This window comes from Pomacea canaliculata, linkage group LG3, assembly GCF_003073045.1.
Source record: "Pomacea canaliculata isolate SZHN2017 linkage group LG3, ASM307304v1, whole genome shotgun sequence".
In the NCBI taxonomy this organism is placed as follows: Eukaryota; Metazoa; Mollusca; class Gastropoda; order Architaenioglossa; family Ampullariidae; genus Pomacea; species Pomacea canaliculata.
In genome coordinates, this window is record NC_037592.1 from 36,237,465 (window position 1) to 36,262,958 (window position 25,494).

Genomic DNA, 25,494 nt, shown 5'->3' on the forward strand with positions numbered 1-25,494 from the left:
TGTGTCTTCACCTCCGTGGCAGAGGCTCCGCCGAACCCCTGAGACCGACTCACCGAACCCCTAGGGTTCGATCGAACCCAGGTTAAGAACCATAAAAAATCGTAGGCATGCCTCAGTTTTGGCATCATTAAGTTGCAACAAATTGTCTGAGTTTATATGCAATAATAAAAAAAAAATTTTAAGATGGGTAATTTTCTGAAGTATGGGATAAAAAAAAGTGCATTGAAAATTTCAGAAAGAACAACAGGCAGCGATGCTCAATGCCAGAAGCTGAAAAGTAAGCACAATTCATATGGTAACAATGTATTTACTATTTTGCAGAGCCAGAGGGTCAAAATCCATCAAGTCACAGTTTTTGGCAAAGCATGCTATCATGACACAAAAGCCAAGGGCTTCTTCCAAACCTCCATCGTGACATCACAAGGAAATGTGTGGAAAATAATTGGTAACACATATCCTTTCCTTGAAGCTTGATCATTGTCATGTTGAACTGGATCTGTATTTATGTGGTTAGGAATTTAACACACTGGTAGTAAGTGTTACAAGTGTCTCACAGAAGATGTGAAAGTGGAAATAAAATTTATTTTTCACGTGATGATCTTTCATTTCAAATACCGACTTGTGAAACTAGATGGCAATGAAGAAATACCAGTTGATACAGATATAAAGCTCATAAACCAAATGAAGAAAATCAAAGCTGGGAGTATTTTGTTGCTTTTATTTCTAAAAGCATAGCTGTGCTTAATGAATGAAACAACGAAAATAGCCTTTGAACTCTCAAGTTTTCAACTGTTCAAGTATTTTAGGAATTATAAGAAACAGAAATAGCACTTTTAAATCACAATAAATAATAACTATTCGTCTTATATTCAGAGTATGTCTTTCTTTTGTGTGACTGAAAGAATAATGCCTATTTTGTGAGAGTATATGGTACCCAGCATAAAAATCGGAAAACTGCGCAGTGACTATTTTCCTTGTGTGTAACACAATTTGATGGTTGGGTTAAGTATTTGTGCTCACGTTCATAACCTTTCATATGGATATTGATAAATATATATTGAATTAAATAAGTTAATGAAATTTAACATTTCTAAAGCAAAATAAAAAATGAAGCAAAATATTCGTCAACTTTGAAATGACATAGCTCAAATCAGGTGCAAAATACCATGTGCTTCCTTGAGTGAGGGTGAAAGAGCATTTTCTGCTGAATCTAGTGGTATATATCACATTTTAGTGCCAAATGTGATTACTGTTTGTTTATTACAACTACTCTTTTTATTATTTATAAAAACTACTTAAATCTCTCCTCTTAATGAAAATGGAGGAGGGGGGGACTATCACTCACACAAACTTTTGGGCTATCACTTATAATTGTGCTTGTGTATGTTATTTCTCTCATCACCATCAAGTAACAGTTTGGGTTGAGTAGGAAGACGAGTGTCCAGAGCAAATATTTATACTCTTTCATTTTTAACCACAACCCGCCCCCCTCCACTACATGTAAAAGTTGTTAATATAGATTAAAAAGTAGATTTTTTTTTTCTATCAGTGTTTCAAATTTGAACCAAATTTGTCTTTGAATTTACACCTATTTTAAGTTTGCTACCCCTAAAACGTCTCTTTTTATACCTGAAAAATGGATGCTTTTGTAATGCTGGAAGGTGCATATATGTCACAAGACATTTCAGGTTGGTATAAAAAATTAGGATAACAGTATATAATAGGTACTTCGAAATAAATGTTTTAGGTGTATGTAATAAATTAGTTTTTGAAATGGAGTACTTGAAATATGGTGTCTTTATGCAAAATGGCCAAGCGCAATACTGTTTTTAAAAATTTTGATGTATTTTTTCCAGTATGTCTTTTTGTAAATTAGTTTTTTAGCCACTTGAGTAGAAAGCTAGTGTTCGTAACTTCTCATACAAAGTAATTGGAAACTAATAACATTTCATAAAGCTACACATGACAGCTTCAAACACGGCCAAATTATAGTTGTGATGCAAATCATGAACTTTGAATAGTAAAATCTTCAAAACTAATAAAGATAGAAACTCAGTTTTTGCTTTGTTTTTCTTATACTTCCATGTGACCATACAAGTTTGTTTTTTTTTTAATTAAGTTTGTGTACTGGTACCTACATTCAGAATGGCTTCTTTGCATACTTCAAATTTAAAGCAAAACTGTTGTCCAATAAAAAAGAAATTTCAAGTCTGAGCTTTAATTTTAAATGATTGAGCAGTGTTAATATGAAAAGATATAATAATCATGTCAAGCAAAATGTTATGATCTCTAAATATAATGCGAATTAAATCTCAATCTTTTGATCATGTAAACTTATTCTCTTAACCCATTAACTGCCAAATTTTTTTCTGTGCTGGTAGTAAGAAAAACATCTTTTTCCAATTACACCATCAGCAACCTGTCCGTGATTTCAAATTTTAGTCCAGTCCCCAAACGGGGATCATAGCACACACCATCTATTGTTGATGCGGTTCTTGATAGCAATCCACAAGTAGTCCCACATCATAATTATAGCATTGATTTCTTACACACTGCACATTTCCTCTGTTTGCCTAGTTCTGTGCATTGGATACAGTGAAATCCAAATGTCCTTATGTCAGAATACATATAAACTGTGCATATTTAAATTAATTCCTTCAAATGATTGTAAAGGCACACATTAATGTTGCTTCTGATCTAAACAAAGTCACTTCAGTATATACAACTTAATTGAGACCTCTGGGTAGTCATCCAGGTTGGGTGAACCTCTGCCATCCATATATGCTCTCTTCCCTCCTTTTAGCACAAGCTGAATAACATTCTTGTGACAATCACAAATGTAGATATGAGGCACCTGTGTTACAAATTGGACTTGATTGAAAATGCTGTTCAGTTTGTCTTACATTTTGATAAACTGTATTTAAAGTGGTTAATGGTACAAATTGTAAACTTTTAATTACAGCACACAACTTCTGAAAGCTATATATTACTAAAGATCGTACAAAGCTTGTACTAGAGTATTAATAAGAATCTAAAAAAAGGATGCACTTAATGAAATAACATTCTTGCATAAAAAATGGAGTACATGTACTTAAATAAGAATAAATACGTACTGTACTCTTTATCCAGTAAGGATTATAATCAGTAAAAATTATTTCATTATCAAGTATTGGTTACACAAAATAAACTGGAATATAACACTTGCGGGTCAACAGTCTCACTTCTAGCTCTCCATGGATAATATCGGATTCTCTCAAATCCGTTCGGAAAATAATGCAACTACAAAGCCGAAAACTTGCTTGTGAACAACTGGCGGAGTAATACTGTTTTGCACACGAAGTGTCAGAGGTCACATGACGTCACATACCCGAAAAGGAAAACGCCACGCCTACTCGGCCAGCAGACAGCTGTACAGCTCTGCTGATTAGAGCATAATATTCTAGAAATATGCAGAAAGTTACACTTTGAAATTACCTTAGTTTAACACAAGTATTTTTTCACATTAATGTTGTGTTCTTTTTTAATTTCTTTATTTTTCTCTTCATTTTGAGATTCTTTTAATCATGTGATCAAAAGATGCTGTTCATGTTGGAATATTAATGAGGTCGATATAGCCATACGTCACTAAAGATTCGGCTTATGATTGGCTGATTTATGCGGCTAATCTGAATCCAACCAATCAACATCACGGAAATCCTAGCGGTTGTTACCCTACGGCCAAGTACTGGCGTGGGCTAGAATGCAGTAGGCTAACTGTTTAGTACTAGAAGGCACAAGGAAGGTAAGGCACAGTGTGTGCTTTTCTTATTTTATTAGGATTTTTATGTGTGCAAAAGCAGCATCTTCATTTTATGTACTGCATTGTTGTTTTTAAGCGATTTGAGCATGCTCCTATGACTCAAAGACAAAAACTTGTGGTAACAAAGGCAATGTTTAAGCCTAACGTCTGCAACGCCATGTCTGCCTGTAGTAATGGAGGCAGTGGAAATGCTGCGTTGATCAAATTTTTGATATGTGCCATAAATTAGCTGTATTGTCAATTCTTGCGGTGCACATCAAGTATATGTATAAAACATAAGCTAGTTCAACCAAATGTTATTGTGTGGGTGAGGTGATTACATACTGTCGACTTTTCGCGCCTCTCTTTGTCATTATATAGTGCGAGGCCATAGCGCCCCTCCTGTAGGCTGCACAACGTAGTGGTCGCGGCACAGACGAGCTTGCCGTTTGCTACGTGTTACGCTCAGCATGGCATGGATAGCAGTGTAGTGGGGTTCCATTCTATACATACAAGAAACATATATGATGCTTAATGACATGAACATTTGTAATTATAGCAATGTCCATGGATAATTTTTAGTGGGTGTTTAATTCATGGGATAGGTATTTGACATTGTGAAGGTGAATTTTTAGGTCGTTGTTTGGGAAGATACGCGTCCATCGTGACATACTGATGCTCGAATTTGTTAACAACACAGTACCTTGGTGATGCCAGTTGGTGGCACTAGTTGTCGCAGCAGACATTAGAGGCAGCGATTGTCTGCTTTTGATTTCACGTTGCAGATTGGTTATTTTCTTATGCTTCAAGGACATGGATTTTTTTTTTGTTTTTTATTTTTATCCTTTGCATAACAAAGAGTTCACAATAGCAGATGGCATCTGCAGAGCTTAGGCCTAGCGGTGTAGCATTAGCAGTTCATTTCTATAACAGTACTTCACATCGTTACACATTTTAGCGGATGCAACCATGTCATAAAATCATAAACTTAATCTATTTGTCCAATCTGCTGTTTTGTTTTCCTGTAGATGGAGAGTAAAATTTCTGTGGCGGCGTAGTAATCCACTGTAATGTTAAACATCAGCACATTGAATTTTGGAGCAATTATTCATAATTTTTAAAACAAATTTTAATAAAACAAGGGTGAGATGAATAGCTTTTTGATGCAAACGTGTAGTATTTCCATCAAATAGTAATGGTATCCCGGAAGTGAAATCTATAAAAAGTAAATGTTCCATCTTAAATTTTTTTAATTATTATTGTCATGAAGGACAGTATGTTGTATATTTGACCTGAAAGCAAAAATATGAGACAGAGATGTGTGGAAGTTTACAGATTTCCATGTGATTAATGTTAAAAATTTTTTAAAACCAAACTTAATCACTATCCTGATTCGTTTTAGTTCTAGCTTTTTTATATTAAGGTCAACATCTGATTTAAAAATACGTGATTCTACAAATTAGTCAGTGATGAAAACTTAGTATAGTTTGAAGTTATTTTAGTTTTTTTTTTTTCTTTCAGGGTGACTGACTAGAAGGAAGTAGATATCAGCAATCATTTTCAGCATGGGGAAAAAAGATGAAGGAAAGCCCAGGGGTCGTATGTCATCATATGCTTTTTTTGTGCAAACATGTCGAGAAGAGCACAAAAAGAAACATCCTGGAGAATCTGTGGTCTTTGCTGAATTTACCAAGAAATGTGCAGATAAATGGAAAGTATGGAAGACCTAATTGCATGTTTTTATATAGGAATGGTTTAGTTGAAAATTACAAGTAACTGCATTTTGAGACCTAGTCTTTTTTGTATGCTTTGTTGAATTTTTTTAAAATATCCAAATAATGATATATCTAAATTTTATATGCTGGTTATTAAGGCATCTTTTACATTTTAGGTTTTAGTCTTGTTTGTTTGATAGAAAACATAGGTCCAAAATTTAGCCTATCACTTACTGGTAAATATTCATTACATGTTAAGTTTTGTGTGCTGTGTTTTTGTTTTGCAGTAAGGATTTTTTTAGCCAATATTTGTTACTTAAGTTGAATTACAAAATGTGCTTTTAGGAAATGACTCCTAAAGAAAAGCGGCATTTTGAAGAAATGGCTGAGAGGGACAAAGCACGCTATGATCGCGAAATGGCCAATTACGTCCCACCAAAAGGTGTGAAGAGTGTAAAACGCAAGAGGACCAAGGATCCAAATGCTCCCAAAAGAGCATTGTGAGTGCTGTCACTTTGCTTTGAGCTAATTATGTCTTTTATATATATGTAGAAGATTCATTTGATATTGACACTGCACATGCATTAATGTAAAGCAGTGATGCCCAACCTTTTTCGGCCTGCGGGCCATATCCATTTCGGACAACCGTGTCGTGGGCCACTTCTCCGCAAAAATACAAAAAGGAAAAAAAAAATAGAGCAGATACCATTTTTTATTAGAAACAAGTTCTACTTACCATTAATTATGTAGTAATTAGTGGGATATTTGAAGTTGTTTTCCCGAAACCAACTTCTGACTATCCGGCTGCATCATAGAGACACCAAGTCGGAGCACTGAATCGAAATGTTCGTCCATCGAAAAAAAAGATTGGGAAACGCCCCTACGTGGGGTTAAATACTCCTTCTTCCTTTTTTTTTTTGTTTTTTTAAGGTCTTCTTTTATTACTTACACGCCGATTTCCTGCACTGTGGGCAGAAGTTTCGCGGGCCGTAGGTTGTGCATCCCTGATGTAAAGTGTGTACAATGTGTGATATTGAACACATTTCATTTTTTAAAAATCCATTTAAACTCTGTGCTTTGATGCAGCAGTTTTCTAAATATGTGAAACAGTGTGTATTTACTTTGACTACCATAATTTATATCAAAATCGTAAAATTGAGTCATACATGAAATGGTATTAGACCAAGTCATACTCTGCACATTTGACCTTTTTGAGATATCTTCACAATCTGCTTAGAAAGTAAGCATTTGCTAGAGTGCATAGTTCTGTTGATTTCATTGAGTTTACATAAAAGGCTCAGGTTGAACATTTAATAACTTCTTGATGATGATTTTTGATAATTTCTACAGATAATATCTTAGTGAATAAATAATCTGAAAGATCTAGAAGCCGTGATATAGTCCTAGTTGCTAGCACGGCATAAAACACCAACAAACAAACAATGAAAGATCTAGAAACAAATATATCCAAAAGCTAGTTTAGTTTTTGAACTCAATATATAGTTTTTTTTATAAAACAACACATCCACATTTGTAGGAAACCAGGAACCTTTATTTTCAAAAATCGAGCAACTAATGCTGGTTGTTTTTTGTTTTTTTTTTTTTGGCCTTGTGACCCGGCATGACACCTTGTCAAAGACTATCCTTCAAGTCAAACTTGGAGGGTAGTTAATCTGTGGCAGCCACAGGAGGAACTATTGCCCAAAATAAGCAAGAGTAGCAGGCCCTATCAGCTGCTGTCTATCCATGTGCTCCTCTCTCTCTCTGTGACCAGCCTTGCATTTAGCAACACATGCACTCGCTCACGTTTTGCCTGCCCGTCACATGCCCGCTAGTCTAGTTGTGCAAAGGGTTTCACTGGTGAAAGTGAGCGCCCGTGGTGCAAAATACAGACAATTCTTCGCCTCGCTGCTATTTTAATCACACGACTGCAAAGTCTCGTTCGCGACAAGAACTTACATTTCGCGAGATTTTAGTCTTGATGGAAGACCACATTTCTTTGTATTTATAACGCTTCAAAAAATTCCGGGGAAGTGTTCTGTTCAGGAGAAAGGAAGAAAAATATAAAGACTTTAAAGATAAACATTGTGCACGATGTGCTGCCTGCGGAATATCCTTGAATCTTTCATCAATGGGCGAAATTGTTTTGAAGAAGCACTTGCTTACTGACACACAAGAAAGAAGTGCATGGAAGTATTTCTGGAAGTTACACGGGTTTGTATTACGGATTACTTTTATAATCGAGAACCTCCCCAGCTTTTTCATTCCTCTTCTGATCCTCCAAACCTTTGCATTCCTTGTATTCACCTTAATTTAAAAAAATTTGGTCTACACATCTCTACTACACCAATTGCCCCTCCGTATTTTGCAAAAAACACACTCTTCTTTCAAAGGGTCTTTAAAAACTGATCTCTTTCTTGAACCAGAGCCTTGGTCTTCTAGTACTGTGCATAGCTCTATTTTTCTTTCTCCCCTTTTTGAGTGTGTATGAGAGAGAAATGAACTGACTTTTGTATTACACCAAAGAATGGCTTTCAGGTCTTGCAATTATTATTACTAAGATTTTAAGAAAACTTGGAACATTAACAGTGTATGTTATCAGCGCACTAAAGAGACTATCTAAATATAGCAGATAGGTATCAAAATCAACTCTTCAATTATTTCTAGAATAGTAATACATGTATTTCAGAACATAGAAGAGACCAAAGATTCATGAATAATACCTCTCTCCGACCATGCATGAGAAAAACTTAAGCATTGATGACTGTCACTTAGGTTCTTACAAATGCATGAAAGGTCTTTACTTGGCACCATTCCTGATCCCTACGATCCTTGTATTTCAGTGACCTTTAAGTTTGCACCATCTGAACTTGTACTCCATCAAGGGTGGCCTGTGTCAGGCAGTTTAAGGGATAAAAACCAGTCCATCAGTCTCTCAGATTGGTTAGTCAATCATTCCTGTGAGAAAAAAAAAACCAAGACTGTTAGAGAAATGGAAGCTAGAGACAAGTCAAACAGATGGTGCCAGACCAAGTGGCAGTTAACAATGGCTGGATGTAAAAGCTGCATAGATGTTTCTAACATGACAGCCCGTCGCCAACAATCATTACCGTAGGTTATTAGAATGTAAGATTGCTAAGCCAAACAGGAGAGTTACTAAAGGCCCTGTAACTCAATCAGTGATATCAATGGTAGCGGTGGCACAAAGTACCATGTATATGTGCCAAACAATGAAATATTATTAGAATATGCATGAACATTGCAAATGACACAAACATAGAGACAACTAAATTTTTTTAAACTTTATTTTATTCCTTATTTTCTTCATCTTCCTCTGTATCTTTTTTTTTTTTTTTAACTCATAAGCAGGGATTTCAACATTAACACTGTTGCACTATCCAGCCAAAACTAAAATGCACAAGCAAGATCAGGAGTCTAATTAAAACTACATCAAAAATAGAATGTTAAAAAAAAAGTAAGCAAAGCAAAAATAATAAAATAAAACAAGTCAGTGTTACTCATAATTGATAGTGGAGAAAGTTCACTTCTGTTTTGACTGTTTTTCTGTTCCATGCAGATTCAGTGTAGGTAAGCAGCTAAACCCCAAAGCTTGACATCTCCAGGTGTTGGGAGCCAGATTTGTATGTGTGTGGAGAAAGTACATGAATTGACATATTCTGTTAGTCTATTAAAAAGTGGAGATAGCTGAAAAAGAAAGTGAAGAACACCCAGCAATACAAATCAAAATTTGCTGTGCCAAAAAGAAGTCAATTTTGCAATATTAAGAAAAAAATGCCTTTCGGTTTTTACTTTGGAAGCAAATGCCGGAAGATGTATGCAGAATTCAGGAATAGAAGCCTTCATTAGCAAGGACTGGAGCTATATTACTAAAGCAGACCTTGCAAAAATCCTACACAAATGTAGGCAGAATGTGGGAGGAGGGGGACAACTACCCGCTTTGTTATGTGACATCTGACACAGGTGGATGACAGTCTTTATTACACGTCCCCATTGCATGAAGTCTCTGAGAAATGACTAAGATGCTGTTGAAAAACCTAAGAACTTTTTTTTTTAAACTATACATGTGAAAGCACCAGAAATTACTTATTTTCATATGTAGTCTGGTAGATAATTGTTTTTTTTTTAACGTATAGATTTTGGATGCAGAACATAGGGGAAAGACTGCCTGTGATATGGATTTTTTTCTCAAAGGATGAGCTTGTCTTGTGGGTCATGTGTGCGGAGTAAATAACAAAAGCACCATTCATAATATCTCTTCATTGGACAACAGATGGTAAGAAAAAACATAGGGTACATGGTCTACCAAAAGAAACCTGGCGAAGATCAGTCAAGAAAGAATTGAATGATGCGGAACTGGATGCTTTATGTACTCTATGTATAATTAGAACTAAATCATCATTAGAATATGAGTAAGATTTTGGACTCTTTTGCTTAACCTGGGATACTCAGACCATTCTAAAAGCATAGTGGTTTTGCTGATGGTGACTGTCTTAGGACTAATCTCTTAGCCCTTGTGCAGACAAGGTGCTGAATTATGAATTTGAAATTATACATTTGTTCAGTATTGTGATGTTTTCCATTTATTAATTTGTTTCAGGTCAGCATTCTTCTTCTATTGTGCAGAGGAAAGGCCCAAACTACGGGCATCTAATCCTGGCATGAATGTGGCTGAAGTTGCCAAGGAACTAGGCAAACGCTGGGAGACACTTCCAGAGCGTGCTAGATTTGAGGAGATGGCCACTAAAGATAAGGAGAGATATGAGAAGGTTGGTTCCACACTTTCACAGTTGCAAATTAAATTTTTAGAGACTACACAAACTTGGGTTGCAAAATGCAATGCATGAAGGCAAATAATCCTGTAATGATCTGAAGGTATATTTAAGAATTTAGACATGAAGGCATTGCAATATGGGATTTAAAAGAGTAATGTTTCTACTTGAGTTCTTATCTGGGTCTCTACAAAACTTGCCCCACCCAGGCTTTTCAGCTACAGCAACTGTTAGCCACTTTGGATTAGCTTTATTGTTAAGGGAGAGGTGTTGCTTTGCTAACTTGCTTCTCCCATTGGTTCTTTTCATACAGCTTTCACTCACTGTTTTCATATCGTGCAGATGAAGTGCATTAATTTTGGTTTGCTTATGCTAACTTTTTAAAAATTATATTTTGTTTTCCAGGACATGGCAGCATACAGAAATGGAACGTTTTCAGGGGCTAAAAAGGCCAAACCAGCAGCAACATCCAACAAAGCCCCTCCAAAAAAAGATGACGACGATGATGATGATGAGGAGGATGATGATGATGACGATGATGATGATGAGGGTGATGATGATTAAGAGAGACACAAAGTATCTCAAGTGTGACATTTTAAAATGTTAAATAAAAGCTACACAACATGCACCGGTGGATGTTTGAGGTTAACATGTAGAACTTCCATCTGCGTGTACCAGTATTTTGTGTTTCACGTTCATTCACAGTCTTGGTTCATGTTCATTTTCATGCATATTGCATCATGCCACAATTTGTGTATGAAATATATCATGCCAGTCACAAAGTTACTGTTGTATCTTTATGGTCTGCATGCCATCCCCAGTTTTCTGTGATGACACATGGTAGGAGAAGGATTACACACCACGTAACCTGTAACAAATTTTGTGTAGGGTTGAAATTGGCATGCTTGTAGCTTTGTGACTGGTGTGTTGTTTGGGTTTTTTTTTTTTGTTTTTTTTTTTAAGTCAAACTGGCAGTTGCAGTTTTGGCAGCGGTGGGGTTCTTGACCATGATCTCATGCATGGCACAGAGATTGTGTTCTGGTTTTTTTTTTTAATATATATATATAAGGGGATTGGGGAATAGCATCAGGTTTTTTTTTTGTTTTTTTTTTTTTTTTTCTCTGTTAATATATGGTGAATGTTGCCTTCCTTTCTTGTTTTCTGTGCAGAAATTGTTGGAATCTGAGATCGTTCTTTTCTGTCAGTTCAGCATGCTTGAATTGAAAAGTCTACAGAAAATGTTCATGCCATACTAGATGGAAGTTGATTAGTTTATCTGTACATGTCAGTGCCATAGATTGTTTCTGGTTCCACATTTGCACAATCACTTTGTTTGCTAGAACAGAGATGTTTCTTCTGCCCTTGGCAGAAGATGTTACCAGATTTAAAGTGTAAGTTTGAAATATGTTTTTTTGGGGTGGGGGGGAGATTGTGGTTTCTGTAAAAGATTTTATCACTTTCTGTGGAACAGTTACATTTCCCTAAAAATTCAAGTCCATCTGTTCTTAATATTTGACCTATCCCACAGTTCTAGCTGTTACTTTCAAGTTGAAAGTTTTATTTGATTTTTTTCTTTTTTGACATTTCAGTTTGTTGGAGATGGAATAACTTGTCATTGTGTCAATACTACTATTATGTTACATTGGAAAATATAGTGTTCGTTTACCTTTTTTTTTTAAATGATCTCACTCTTTTGTCCACCCTTTAGCTGTTATCTTTCTTGTCCCTTTTTCTTTTAAAGGGAGAACGAATCAACTTCATGCACACATGTAATGCATAGAGAGCAAAGTAGATATTGTATCCTTTTCTCTTGGAAATGTTCATTCAGTTAAGCTTCATTATATAATTTTTTTTTTATTTCTTGTGAGAGATTTTTGATGAAATGAATCGTTTCTTGCTCAGGTGCAGCTTATGTTTAAAATATATGTAATGTCGGTGCACAGGAATGAGTCAAATGTTTCCGATATGTTCGCGGGTAGTGATCCTTAAAACAGGATTGTGTTCATGTTGTAAGTGCTTTATCTTTTTCTCCTTTTTCACTTTTAGTTTGAAAGTGAGGTTCACAAAATTTTTACTGGGTTGGAAGTGGGGTTTTTTTAAAACATCAAAATTTTTTCTAGTTGGGCAAAGGAGGGATAAGGCTGTACAGGATAAACATGTTCCGGTAGGGAATTCGATAAGTTATATGCTCAATATCTTGTTGTCAGGTTGCATCAGTCGGTGTGGAATTAGTATTCAAATTATATCCTGATGTTGGCAAACCTGCTTTGGTTTGCACGATGCAGCAAAGTCTGAGTTTGTGAAAGTATGCTTTTACTATTTTAGGGAGATCTTATCCAGAAAGCATTGATATTTTCTTTTAGCGAAAACAAAAAAAAACCCAAAAACAAACCATCTGGATATTAAGTATTGCATTGCACCCTCATATTGGAGGTCATATCACACTTGCAATACCATTTTTCAAGGGAATAATTGTGGTGATCTTACTCCTGGAAAGCTTTATTTTATTGTGTAGGTATAATTTATGGACCTTCAGTTTTATGCAGTGTGGATATGACTGTCCCTAGCTTCCAGTTTTCTGTTGGAAAAGAGGAGAAAAAGTAAATCACTTCTATATAAGGTTAGACAACTTCTAAGTATGAACATTTCTCCTGAAGTTGCTGTTAAACCGACTTGGTAAATGTTCTATTCACATCAAGAATAGGTATGCTCATTAATGCCTGTCACATGGATCAAGGTATCCACCAAGTGTAACAAATTACTTTCTTTAAACTTGAGTTTTTAATTGTTATTCTGTTGCCGATAAATGTGTGTCTCATGTTAAGTCATGCATACAACAAATTGCCACTTTTAAGTGTAAAAAATGTTTGAATGTAGATGGAACATATTTTTACCATTAAGCTGCATTTTGCCTTAAAAAAATAAAGTCATGACAACTTATTCAAGCCTATTTTATAATTATACTGATACTTTCATTTCAAGTTTGTTTTTTTTTTTTTTTCCCCTTTATTTTTATTGAATGCTCAAATTCGAAGGTCACATATAACCTTATTTGCTTCTTGGGGATGCTGTAAGAAAGTCGTGTGTGCGTGCATGATGACATAAAATATGAAATGTAGATATGAACAGATGGAGTCCAGATCCTTAAAGACCTTACCAAGTAGTTACATATGCTCAAAAGACTCCTTTTAAATCGTATTAAAGTTTCAAACATGAATCTCGGTATAGACTATTTAAATAAAGACTATTCCCCCAAGCTATTCTAATGTCCATTTGGGTGAAAAAACTAAGTGATGTATTATGTGATTGCTGTTTTGCTCCTAATGTGGTCATGCATGGCATAAGAAAATGTCTTATCTCCAAAGCAGAATGTTCATGTGCAGTTGCTAAATGCAAAGGAAAAATTCTGATGGAATGAGTTTTCATATTTTCACATTTGATTGGCCATTATGAATAATGCAGGCCAACTTCATAGTACCTATACAATACTTCGGTGTGTGCAAAAGATGGCGCTTTGCTCATAATGTTACTCTGTAATATATATATGGTGCAAAAGCAACTAGTTTTTGGGCACTAGTGATTGTTCTTCTATGGCCCAGAAGTTCTAGTGTCCAGAAGGCATTTTCTCGTCAACTATGACTGTTTCAACAGAAAGCTTCCAGTGTTCACAGCAGAGTGCTTTCAAAATCTGTCTTCTTCTTCGTCGATCACTCAAATGGACACGCCTGCCTCCTGCACAAATGATGCTGTGCGCCGCAGGTCCTCCAGGCTGCCGTGTAGCTTCCTCAATACTGCGTCTCATCACTCCAAATGCGGTGCCCGAGTTCTTCGTGCATGGGACATTCTTGTAGATGTGCTGTTGTCTGAACGGGCACTGGTCTGTCTGGCCGATTCGGAGCTTGGTGTAAGGTGGTGATTGAGACGGTTGTGGCCTGTCCTCAGCCTGAAAATAATGACTGCTCAGCTCTTGTAAGCAGGTAGTATGGGTCGGTTGAATGGGTGCTGCTGCAGCCACTTGTTGTGCTGTTTGGCCTTGATGATGGTTTTGGCTTCACTGTAGACCTGTCTTGCTGCTCTTTTTTTGGATCCTTCCTTGGCAAGTGAGTGTGTCTGCGCTTCGTTGCCAAAAACCCCACAGTGGGAGGGAATCCACTGTAAGACGACTGTGCAGTCTCCGCATAAGGAGGAGAGAGCAGTGGACAGGTCGTTCATTTCTTGGCAGTCTGTAAGGCTGCAGAACAGACAGTGCATCTGTAAAGAAGACGACGTTGTTGGAGGTGTCTGGACTGTTTCAACGTGGGTGGCACCGGTCTGAATGGCAACTGCTTCAGCCTTGAAGTTGGTGGTAGAGGCAGAGAAAGACGGTCTTCTCTTCCTCCTGGGTACCTGATAAATTCCGGCGCACCATTGGCTTGACCCGTGTGAACATGTGAGTCCATTGATCTTGTGGGAAGTTGTTGTGGATAGTAGGACTTCTTCAAGCGTCTAGGGAGTCTTTCTTGCTGACACCAGGGATGCTGCAGTGAATCAGGGGGAAAGCAGTTTCATTCCATACAGGGGGATGAGGTCGTGTTCCAAGATGTCTCGGTGTTTTCGTCAAGATCCTAGCCTGGTGGATGAAACTTCCCCTGTCGGTGAAATCTGTCAATAGCCATGAGGGGAAATATAATAAAGTTAGGTTAATAAGTCTATTAGGTTAATAGGTGCTTATCTTCCGCAATATTTGCAATTGGGAAAATCGGGGTCAGAGCTTTGAGGGAGGGGGGGGGGTGTATAATATTTGGGAGCTACAGACATGCTTGTAGCCGAAAAAACATGAAAAATGCAGTGAAAGAAGTTCAGCGAGAAAGAAAAGCAATGAAACAACAGTTTATGATGATGCTAGACAGTAACAAGGCTTCAAAGAAAATATGATTTTGTGTCGGCTGTTACAGCTAATTGTGTGCACTCAGTGTCATTGGCTTTCATGTCCAGCAACTGTGAAAGGAAAACTGCATCATTTCAGTTTGCTGATTGAAGGGTAAATCAATCCACTGCAAGCTTATACATGCTTTAATGTAGCCATGTTCAGAGGACAGGAAGGTAGCTGTTGAAAAAGATACAGCATAAGTGGAAAAATGATGGGACTGTTTGAGAGGTGGTCTTGCGAAGAAAAGTATGATTAAGAGTTGATATAGGGCTCTTACTTAGAAGTATCATCCAGAAAATACAGATATGTGTGCTGAATGGTATCACAAGAATGCCCAGGACTGGGAAGTGGTGCTTTTCTAGATAATCCTACCTGCTGTCACAAGATCACCTGGGACAGAGGTGGAGAGTTGGTGTAATACAGTAATTGCTTCACTGTAGATGGGTCTGTGCAGCCAAGGAATGTCATGGTCTCCACAGTTTGGCAACTGGATGATGTGGGAAAAGAGGCCAGAGAATATATTCACTGCTGTTATCTCCCCAGCAGACTGGTCAAGAGACCAAGGACTTTGGATGAATTCTGACCATTAATTTCAATGCTGCGGGGTAGCTAGCATGAGCACAATATCACTTCGAGTTTACTGCAGACGGCATGAACGTTGGCCGACTTGGCGACGCCTCTTCTGTTCTACAGTTAGGAGGAAAGTGGGAACAGAAAGGAGAGGGGTATGATGGGCAGTGGAAAACCAGAACGACTACCTGTGATGGATTAGTGCATATTGTTATGTGCAGTGTGTGGCAATTAAGAGTAGACACTGCATCACATATGTTATCTGGATTAGCAATAGGAATTCATTAGCGTTGGAACGGGAGAAGCCGCTCCCTCAGAAAAAGATACTGAAGAAGCAAGAATGGGAACGTCGTTCACTGTCAACACGAAGTTTTTCCACACCTACAGCTAGGTTTTGAAAATGTAACAATTGCCTTAAACAGTGGAGAACCTGGTAGGTTAAATATTTTTTTATGAAAGTCAAGGTACCAGAAGCCTAATATGTATGACTGCTTTCAAATGCGAGATGCTAGAGTGACAGTTTCACATTGCCAAGGGCGGTCCGGTGGCGTAACGTTTAATGCCTGTCCCCAATACAGTGAAGGCTGGCTGTCCTGGGTTCAGCTCTCGTCTCGGGCACTTTGTTCTTTCTCTGCAAATGGCATCTGTTTACAGGGCTGGCTGCCTTGCCGTGATATGGCCTTAGTTGCTGGCTTGATGTACAACACCAATCCCCCCCCCCTCCTCCCTTCACAGTGCCAAAGGACAATTGGGATAATGAGACAGATCTTTGTGGTGCACACTGAACAGAGATGGAACTATCTGTGCTGGATGAGCAGCATTTTTATAGAGATAAGTACCAAAATATCTGAATATTTATTTCCTTTTTGGTTGTTCATGCCTAATGTTGCATGAGTAACAAATAGCACAAACACTTAAAGGACAGTTGTCTCTGAAAGGTATGTATGTTTACATCATAACACTAAACACTGTAAATTTCAGGCAGCAAAAAGAACAGATGAAATAAATTTGGAGCTAAATATTATAGAGCAACAAAATAAACCAAAAGCTAAATGTTTCTGACACTATGACTTGCCATGATATAGCCTTAGGTGCTCGCATGGCATGAAACACTAACAAACAACAGACACCATAAATGCCACATTTTTGTGTTGTTCATAAAGGGATAAACAGATTTAAAGAAACTAATTAAAAGAAGTTTTTTTGGAGATTTTTATGTACTGTGTTGAAGACCACATTCTAGTCACTAGCTTAAAGTGGTTTTATTTATAAAATGTCTCATGGTAATGTCTGCTTTCAGTGACAGGATTGGGTCTAACTACACATGCTTTTGGTTCTTTCACTGCTCAAATTTCCCTTGTCTATCATTAATTTTTAGAGAAACCAACCACTCCATGAGCAGCATGCTTGATACCCTGTTTTTGAGAAAGTGTAAAACGAACTTGCTAAGGCATATTTCTTTTGTCACAGAGAACATTAACATTTGGAACATTCCCTGGCATTAAAGATAAAATCCAGACACAGTGAAGCCCCATCTTTGGTCGCTAATCCATCCAAAAACAATCGGTAAAATCCTAAACAGAGGCAATTATTTCCATGTGAATCAATGTAAACTGAATTTGTTCTAGACAGTCCAAAATACACACAAAAAACAAATTTTATAGAGAATAAATAAAGTGTTCAATACTAAAAACAAAAAGAAATAAATAAAAATGAATATTAAAGACTAGTGTAAATAGCTGCTGGCTCAGAAAACTTTCTTTGGTCCCATGATGGAGCTAAAAGGAAAGGGTTAACTTATTAGCTGGAGAAACACTTAACAGAGACAATGAGATTTCAGCATGTGTGTTACGTACATTCTGAAACTGAAAATAAACACATTACACCAAATACTGTTTATGGAGTTATCACTTACATGTAATTGTAGTATTAGCACTCACAATCAATGGAAAAAAACCACAAAAACACTGGAAAGCAATGGAATTGTTTGGCTAGATGTGAGGGGTGATGCTCACACAACAAGAAACAATGCCAGACTGAGCAGGAAAAGTGGAGAACACGTGGGTCTCAAAATCAGCAGTGATGTCACTGGTCACTCCAACGAAATCTGAGGCAACTAACGAAAACCGAGACAAATTTTGTGTGTGTGTGTGTGGGAAATCAACGAAAACTGAAGTCAATGAAAACTGAGGTATCACAGTAATCAAAATACCACATTTGTAAATTTTAACATCAATAAAATAAATTCTTTCTGAATGCATTTATTTCACAAAAACTTAAAATATTTATTTAAATCACAAAGATTAATGCTTTGAATTAAAGAATAAGTATAAGCAAAGAGCATTTATTGTACATCAATCATAACATCACACAACAAGTTAAGACAATTCAGACAAAAGGTTGTTGAGCATAAACAATAGTGAACAATTTAAAAAAATTATATAAAATCACCTGCAACATCCATATCAATACTGTTCCATACAAGTATATCAAAACAATAGTGTAGAGTGTTTGTGTAGATGCTTGTTTCCCCATCCATGTCTTCACAACCCATTAGAAACTGAAAATACTTTTCTGAATGGCAAACTTTTCAGGTTTAATTCAACTGAGAATGCTATGAAAGAGAGAAAACATTAACCTTAATATTTATTAATTAATGATGTCAATTTGTCAAAATTTTGTTTATCTATTTTAACACATTTTGATGTCTGCATTATAAAATTCTTTAGAAATAGTTACACAGCTGCATTTTCTGTGTGTGCGCGCATGCATTTGCACATGCAGTGATCTAAATATACAATAATTACCGCATCTTCAAGGTGCAACATTGTGTAATGTCATTTTATAGCGCCACTTCAATTGATTCTGTTCTATTTAACACTCTGTAAATCTGAGTTTCACCTTCTGACGAAACAAAAACTGAACAATGCATTGCTAAGTTTTAGTCAATCACAATGGGATCTACCCAACATGCACTTTCTACAGTTCTGGGAGATTAAAAATTCTGTAATTGAAATAGCAGAAGTAATTTCAATAATACAACTGACTATATAGTGATCTTCATTCTGCTGTAATCTACAAGACCAGTTTCTTATATGTTCCAAAATTGGTGGTGGTACTGTTAGCATTCAAGATCTTCATTTCATGGTGCTACTAGTCTTTGAGAATAGAGAAAGCAGATTCATAGATTCACAATCGATGTGCTCTTTTGGTATAAGACATACAATTGTAGCAAGGTCTATAGGAGAGATTTGCTCAGGAGATTCTTTGTGACAGAATAAAGGTAGCCCTATAACATAGTCGCCGGGAGTGAAGTGTTACAGACGACACCTCTCTTGGGACTACCTTTATTTTGTGGTGCCCCCCTCTTCTTCCTTGCTGCCTCACCTTTCCCATTCAACAGTTAAGTTAAATGGGGGAAGTATGTTGTGCAAACTGGCTGGTGGTCATGTGTCTGGCCTAAGACACTTGCTGCAACCACTAACCTTTCCACTTCTTCAAGGGTGAAGTTGGGGGAGGGGGCGTCAGTGGGTAGAGGCAGTGATATTGTTGAAACAAAAATGCCGTAATAATGTTAGTTTCAATGACTGCTTCTAGTTCTATGAAAGGGACATCATTTCCTAGGTGACAAAAGCACAGGATTATTATATTTACCAATGTTTGGCTCAGAATTCTGTAATAAACATATTAAAAACATAAAGCTAGAGACAAGAGAGACAGAAATTTGCTGTGCCACATTAGTTAAACGTTATTGGTTCCTTGGTTGCTTTCAAGTGCAGCTCTTGCTCTGTACTGCATGCAAGACATATTTTTGAAATGTATCTTCTTCTTTCCTTAGCTGGAATTAACAGCAACTGGATTCTGTTGTAGAACTTTGACAGAATAAGTAAAAGAAATTAAAATTGCAAACTGTTGGGTGAGAAGATGTTTTCTTTCACTTCTTCTTCTGCTTCCTATTCGCCCCAGTGGAGCACACATCACTTAATATCTGGTATTAGGCTCTTCAGTAAACCTTTTCTTGGGATTCTGGAAAGTTTCACTAAGCTACTTTATATTTAATATTTTTTTTCATTTTAACATGGATTGGTAATGTCATGATTGTATCAAGTCAACATAACTGGAAGAATTCTTGAAGGGAAAGTATGCTGAAGATGTTACAGAGATTGCATTTTGCAATGTACATTTTCTTTTCAGCAGCATTAATGCAATAATTAAGCATGTAATTCTTTGTCCTCTACCTTTGGAGATTGCTAGGTACAAAATATAGACAAAATGACATCTTAAATATTTTCAGCACCTGCATACACATGGGAAACCCTTAAATTCTTCTTTGTTAATGAAACATATATAAGCTGGACAATACAAATGCACAATAAAAATGTACCCTTTACAGATGCTTGAAAATATAAATACTGAAGTATTGTTAGACTGTCCTCAATTAAAAGATTGCACACATTTAATCTTCTAATTTATCAATTCTCTTCGGTCACTATTCAAAGAGCAAAACATCAACATTGAACACCCGTCTACATAGCAACAAAAGCCACTTCTTGATAAGGAAGACAATATCTTAAAAAAGTAGTTAATTTCAAAATTCAAATTCAAGTACAGACTACAAGAGGCTATGATAAATCCATCCCATTCAGAGACTGTTCACATTTTTCACCAACTGAATTCCTCCAAGAAATTATCAAGAAGTTACCTTTCAAGATGACAAATTGCATGTGCATCTTTTACATCATTCACAAAATCCTTCAACTGGGATGTTATTCGATAAATTTCAAAATAAAAAATAAAAAAATGTTCATGATAACCATGCCACAGATGCTTGTGGTTTTTGCAAGGGTAAAATGACTAGAGATAGCAAATACTTAAAATCTGCTAACATTGAACAAAGGTTGTACACATGTCAACTTCTAGAGAAAAAGAACTCTGAATGTCAAGTTCAGCATTAGCAATCCAAACCAGATCATACAAGAAATCACAAAATGACAACTGCAAATGCAAGTATAAATGCACACAAATCACGGTTTTGTTTGCAATGGCTCTCACATCACTCACATCTTTGTCATGAGGTGTTAATAGAATTGAATGATCCTACTTTTTTGACATTTTTTTGAATAAATATTGGGTTCTAAAATGTGAGGAACTCTCATGCATTAGATGAAATCATTAGAGCAAAATGAAATATTCTGACAAAAGGGAGGACTTGGATTAATGTTGCAAGTTAAAAAAAAAAAACCCTGATTTTAGAAAATCTACAATAAAAATATCTGTTTACCCATTTATAAAGGTATTCACACTAAAGTCAGTCCAGTCATAAAAACTCGGAAACATATTAAAATTTAACAGGCAAAAAAGGGGAAAAGACCATGAAAAGTACAACTTATACTATTTTCAAATTGCGCTTCATTTCCTGAAAAGAAAGAAAAATTATATGGGTAAACAGCTCTGAATAAATGAAATAAGCAGCATTAAGAAATAATTTGCATAAGAAAAATTAATTGCTTTTCAACATTTATAAATTATTTTGTTTTAAACTTTCAGTATGTTCCCCATTCTCTAAAAGAAACTTAGTGGTATATAGTTTTTTGTTTAATACTGTTTCTCATGACTGTGTGTCCGTTCCCTATCCTAACAGAGTTTTTTTATAAAGTGCTTGATATATGCTTCTGTGGTATCGCCTATTTGTCAACATTTTATAAACAACGGACTCAAAATATGATTTACTTCAAATTCTTGCCAAATAAACAAAAGTCTTAGCGTATAAACAAACGACAGTCAGCTCTTCCCTTAAACTACAGATGGAGGCCAACTGTTAACTTTTTGAACTGAACATTTCTTCAAAATTAAAGCATGTTCTCAGACCAGAATTGTAAAGTGTTTTAATAATTATGGAAAACGTTATTTTAATCTCCATGCATATAAGATTTTAACAATCATTAGGAAGTCTAAAAAGGCTTACTCTTTTTTTGATTACTTGTTCTTTTTTTGATGGGTGAGGTGCGGTAACAAGAACAATTCATGCTACTTCCCCCATTAACAATTCCTTTTATAGTGCTGACAGTTGTTCATACAGAAATGTTCAGAAACAGACAAAAACTTCTGGCATCCATTGATCATAAAAAAAGCACAAGTATACAAAGAATGAAGAAAATAGATATGGCCTTCATAAGAAAATGTAAAAGTTTAAATTCCAGTTTGGAAAGATGAAGCATTACTGGAAAAAGAATGGTGATATTTAAGAACAGCATATCACATATTCTTCCTATCAAACAATGACACTATATTAATGTAGATTTAGTACCATAGCAGATTAAATGGGTTCACAGACACAAAACATTTAAAATGTAAAGTACCAGCCTGAAATAAATCACAAATGACAAATAAATATTTTGAAAATGTTCTTGCAATGATCAGGTAACAGTACTCATAAAAATAATTCAACAATACTAATTTGCATGTCAAAAAGTAACCTTTTTGCTGCAAGATATTTGCTAAAATTATCTCATAATCACCTCTCATTCTTGTTGATTCATACCAAATATGAACATGAACTGTTACAGTAAAGGCAAACTTATTTTTCAGAATGATCAATTTTCATGTGCTCACACTGTAAAAAATAATAACACCAAATAAAAACAAAACAAAATGCCATCACGTAATCACATCTTCTTGTAAGTCTACTAACATTATCCCCTGATAACATTTTAAAACTGCTTTTGTGTTAAAGGCAAACTCATACACTCTTTACAAAATCAAAAAACGAAAGCATATTTAAAGAAAAAGTAGAATTCCCCTTTTCTCTTTGCCTGAAATAACAAGTTAGAAATACTTCTTCAATCACAATGTTACAAACACTGAATTGGCCACACCACAAAATGTGTAAGTTGCACAAAAGTTACCAGTCCTGCCAAGTTTTAGAAGTATATACCAAGAAATAAACCAAATGTCTCATTGAAGACAATGCACTAAATGAGATCTCCAGAAAGGAGTGGAATGCACAGAACCTTTTCAGTACTGTTTGGCAGTTTTGAAGCTTCATCGTGAACCTGCTTTCAGAATGACGATCGCTGCCTTTTTCACAGTCCCTCAGGCTTGTCTTTGTTAGTGTCGTAGGCACGGATGAACTGAGCCTGTAAAATCGATTGAGAACATGAAGTCAAATGTGAAAAAAAAAAAAAATCAAATATAGTTGTCTAATATAAACAACACTAGAAAGAACCTAACTGTACAAGTTGCCAATACTATGTGCATGAACTGACAATTCATATAGCTGTAGTAAATTCAACACTAACCAAGCCTCTGCTTCCTCACCCAGCCATCCTGCCCTCCAGAACTGTTTACATCATAACATCATCAAGCGATGTGAAACAGCTGTATAATTCACAAGACCTCAAAATATCACCGTCACAGGCCACAACTGTATAACCCACAAGACCTCAAAATATCACTGTCACAGGCCACAGCTGTATTCAAAATATCCACAGCTCCTTCCTGTCACACAAGCTCATGTGGACAAATGAAAGACATCCTCTTCTCTAATAATATAGCACACCCATAGGGCAAATGTTTCAAACATCAATCCATATTGCTTGGAGACGGATAATTAGCAAAATAAAATTAAAACTGGCAAGGCCAATGTCAAGTAAAGATTCATCATCTAAACAACTGAGGAGAATGTGGAATTTGGGAAACATTTTGTACAACTAACAGCAGAAACTATGTAGAAAAAGACACCAGTCATAACCTCTTTGAAACAAAATGTGTTGTACAAAATCCTGCAGATTCTTGCCATTTTGGTGCTACATCCAGCTAGTTTAAAATATTGTGACAAGAAAAAGAAATACAAGGTATTACTCTCAACCTGTTAACTGTTCAGGCCCAAGACTACAACCAGTGACAGAAAAACTATCAACATTTTACAGAGCAGTATTGCCACTTTTGCCACCTTATGTCTCTAAACAACAGAGTGAAATAGAAAAAAATGAGTTAATGATTTGTCAAACTCTCTTGTTGAAAAAAAGGCTCTGTAGCTCTGTGGCCAGCGAGCTCCTTAGATTGCCTAAGACCACTAACCCTGCAGCAGTGGGTATCTGGTTTATGATGGAAGGTCAAATGAGGCAGAAAGAGAGGCTCAGCTTTGCCTTCCATATGCCATTTCCTTCACACAATGAGCCACTCACAACCTGTTGCCCCTATGGCCACTTTTCAATTACCTTGCTAAAAATGCTTCTCTGTGCTGGCACTTGGCGATTAGCCAACCACAGGCTGACAAGCTCTAACCTACTCAGGATTGTGCTACAGTTGCTTGGTTAAGGTACTCTTGCCACTTGCAGGTACACAAAGAGAGAAGAAAACCCATCACACTCACCTGTGGTACTGCTCCATGCTCCTCTTGTGAGAATGCAAAGCCATCTGTTCAAAGGAAAACACAACATCTGCTTATTTAGAATAAGGGGCAACAAGCATAGCGACCGATGTGTGCATGCTGATGGATCTAAAGCATAATCATGCCTAAAGAGGGATGAGGATGTCCAAACAAAATAAGGTAACAAATCATGCCACTATGCTTTCTTCCACAAAGACATTTTACACTGAAACTAATGTTAGATAAAGATGTTCATCTACTTGTTTCACACCTTGTTAATCTCTGCATATTTTCAAATATCAAATATTTCATTGCTGCATAAACACTTTGAGAATAGTTCAGAGGATCTTATAAAACTGTCTATACAACAAAACAAGTTCTGATTCACCATGCCTATACCATTAGATTTAGTAAGGGGGGAAAAAATCTGCCTAAATAACAAAACTGCTTGTTTTGAAAGCACACTTATTCCAGCTTTATAGTGTCACCTGGCGGAACTGAGATGAACCATTTGATTTCACAAAAGTCATAGTCATAAAAAGATAACACTGTGCAACAATGTATTTTTTAATTTCACAAGAGAAAGTAACTTGATGTATTTCTGTATAATTAAAACGTTGATTACACTGCTAAAATTTTATAAAAGCTAGCATATCTCACTTTCAAATTATTAACCATTTCCTTTCTTTAAGATGATTAACAGTTTGGACACGCTGTAATACTACTATTTGACTGTTGTAGGTGGAAAATGATGCTGGGATCTTTACTTCCTCCTGTAAGAAACAATACTTTCCCTCTGTAAGTATAAATCATCATATTCAAACTGCAGTTCCCTTTGTAACAGTCTTTAATGACCGAGGTGTCTTGGTGGAAGTGTTTCCCTTGTTCATCACTGACATCACTTTGGTTGGGGGAAAGAAATCTAAATGTGAATGAAGTGCATTTTCAATGACATATGAGCTCTTACTTTCTTGTAATCAGCTATCATCTTTGCCACTAAATCTTTATAATCATCAGATTTCTTTTTGCCAAGAAACTCATCAACAACTGCTTTGAATGAAAGCCATGCTTCCAGTTCCAAATCAGTCAGATTCACTTCAAATATGGGATATTGCAGGACATCTCTCATTTGTAGACCGTTAAAAACTTCTTCTTTATTTTAGCATTGCTTAATTTAGCAACTTCTGAGTTAGACATTGGAAACCTTGTGTGAATCTTCCTTCAAAGCCTTCACAAAATTCTTCTTCAGACCCAGCTTGATATAAGGAGGTGGTAAGGATACATTGTTCGGGTTCACAAGAGGAATTTGACATTCATCTTTCCTGGCACATACTCATCTCCTGTTGGCCACTGAGTTCTTG

At 36.3% G+C, this 25,494-nt stretch overlaps 2 protein-coding genes and 1 long non-coding RNA gene across 4 annotated transcripts in view; 1 reads left to right on the top strand and 2 right to left on the bottom strand.

The window, feature by feature from the left end:
* Positions 1–704: 704 nt before the first annotated feature.
* LOC112559281 lies at positions 705–3,393 on the bottom strand. The gene is made up of 2 exons (XR_003098311.1): positions 3,114–3,393; positions 705–2,854 (listed from the first exon to the last, which is right to left on the bottom strand). It is a non-coding gene; the product is annotated as an uncharacterized LOC112559281 (long non-coding RNA).
* Positions 3,394–3,643: 250 nt separating this feature from the next.
* Positions 3,644–13,224, top strand: LOC112559279 (high mobility group-T protein-like). 2 transcript variants are annotated; one of them, XM_025230390.1, is made up of 5 exons: positions 3,644–3,781; positions 5,300–5,493; positions 5,839–5,993; positions 10,112–10,280; positions 10,689–13,224. In XM_025230390.1, the coding sequence occupies exons 2-5, from the start codon at positions 5,344–5,346 to the stop codon at positions 10,845–10,847; spliced, it is 633 nt and encodes a 210-aa protein (XP_025086175.1). In that variant the 5' UTR covers positions 3,644–3,781; positions 5,300–5,343; the 3' UTR covers positions 10,848–13,224. The 2 variants fall into 2 exon arrangements, with proteins under 2 accessions (XP_025086175.1, XP_025086178.1); XM_025230393.1 differs by having other exon boundaries at positions 3,743–3,791.
* A 4,783-nt stretch (positions 13,225–18,007) lies between these two features.
* Positions 18,008–25,494, bottom strand: part of LOC112559893 (probable phospholipid-transporting ATPase IA) — a 45,467-nt gene continuing 37,980 nt past the window's right edge. The window contains 2 exon segments of the mRNA XM_025231371.1: positions 18,008–22,898; positions 24,137–24,180. Of these exon segments, the coding sequence (XP_025087156.1) occupies positions 22,845–22,898; positions 24,137–24,180 (98 nt within the window). The 3' untranslated portion in view covers positions 18,008–22,844.

What these genes read in the sequence shown, in the direction of transcription:
- LOC112559279 (XM_025230390.1), top strand. Translation starts at nt 5,344, where the DNA reads ATGGGGAAAAAAGATGAAGGAAAGCCCAGGGGTCGTATGTCATCATAT. An exon ending in AATGTGCAGATAAATGGAAA is followed by an intron (nt 5,494 to 5,838) that starts GTATGGAAGACC and finishes ATGTGCTTTTAG; the next exon opens with GAAATGACTCCTAAAGAAAA. An exon ending in ATAAGGAGAGATATGAGAAG is followed by an intron (nt 10,281 to 10,688) that starts GTTGGTTCCACA and finishes TTTGTTTTCCAG; the next exon opens with GACATGGCAGCATACAGAAA.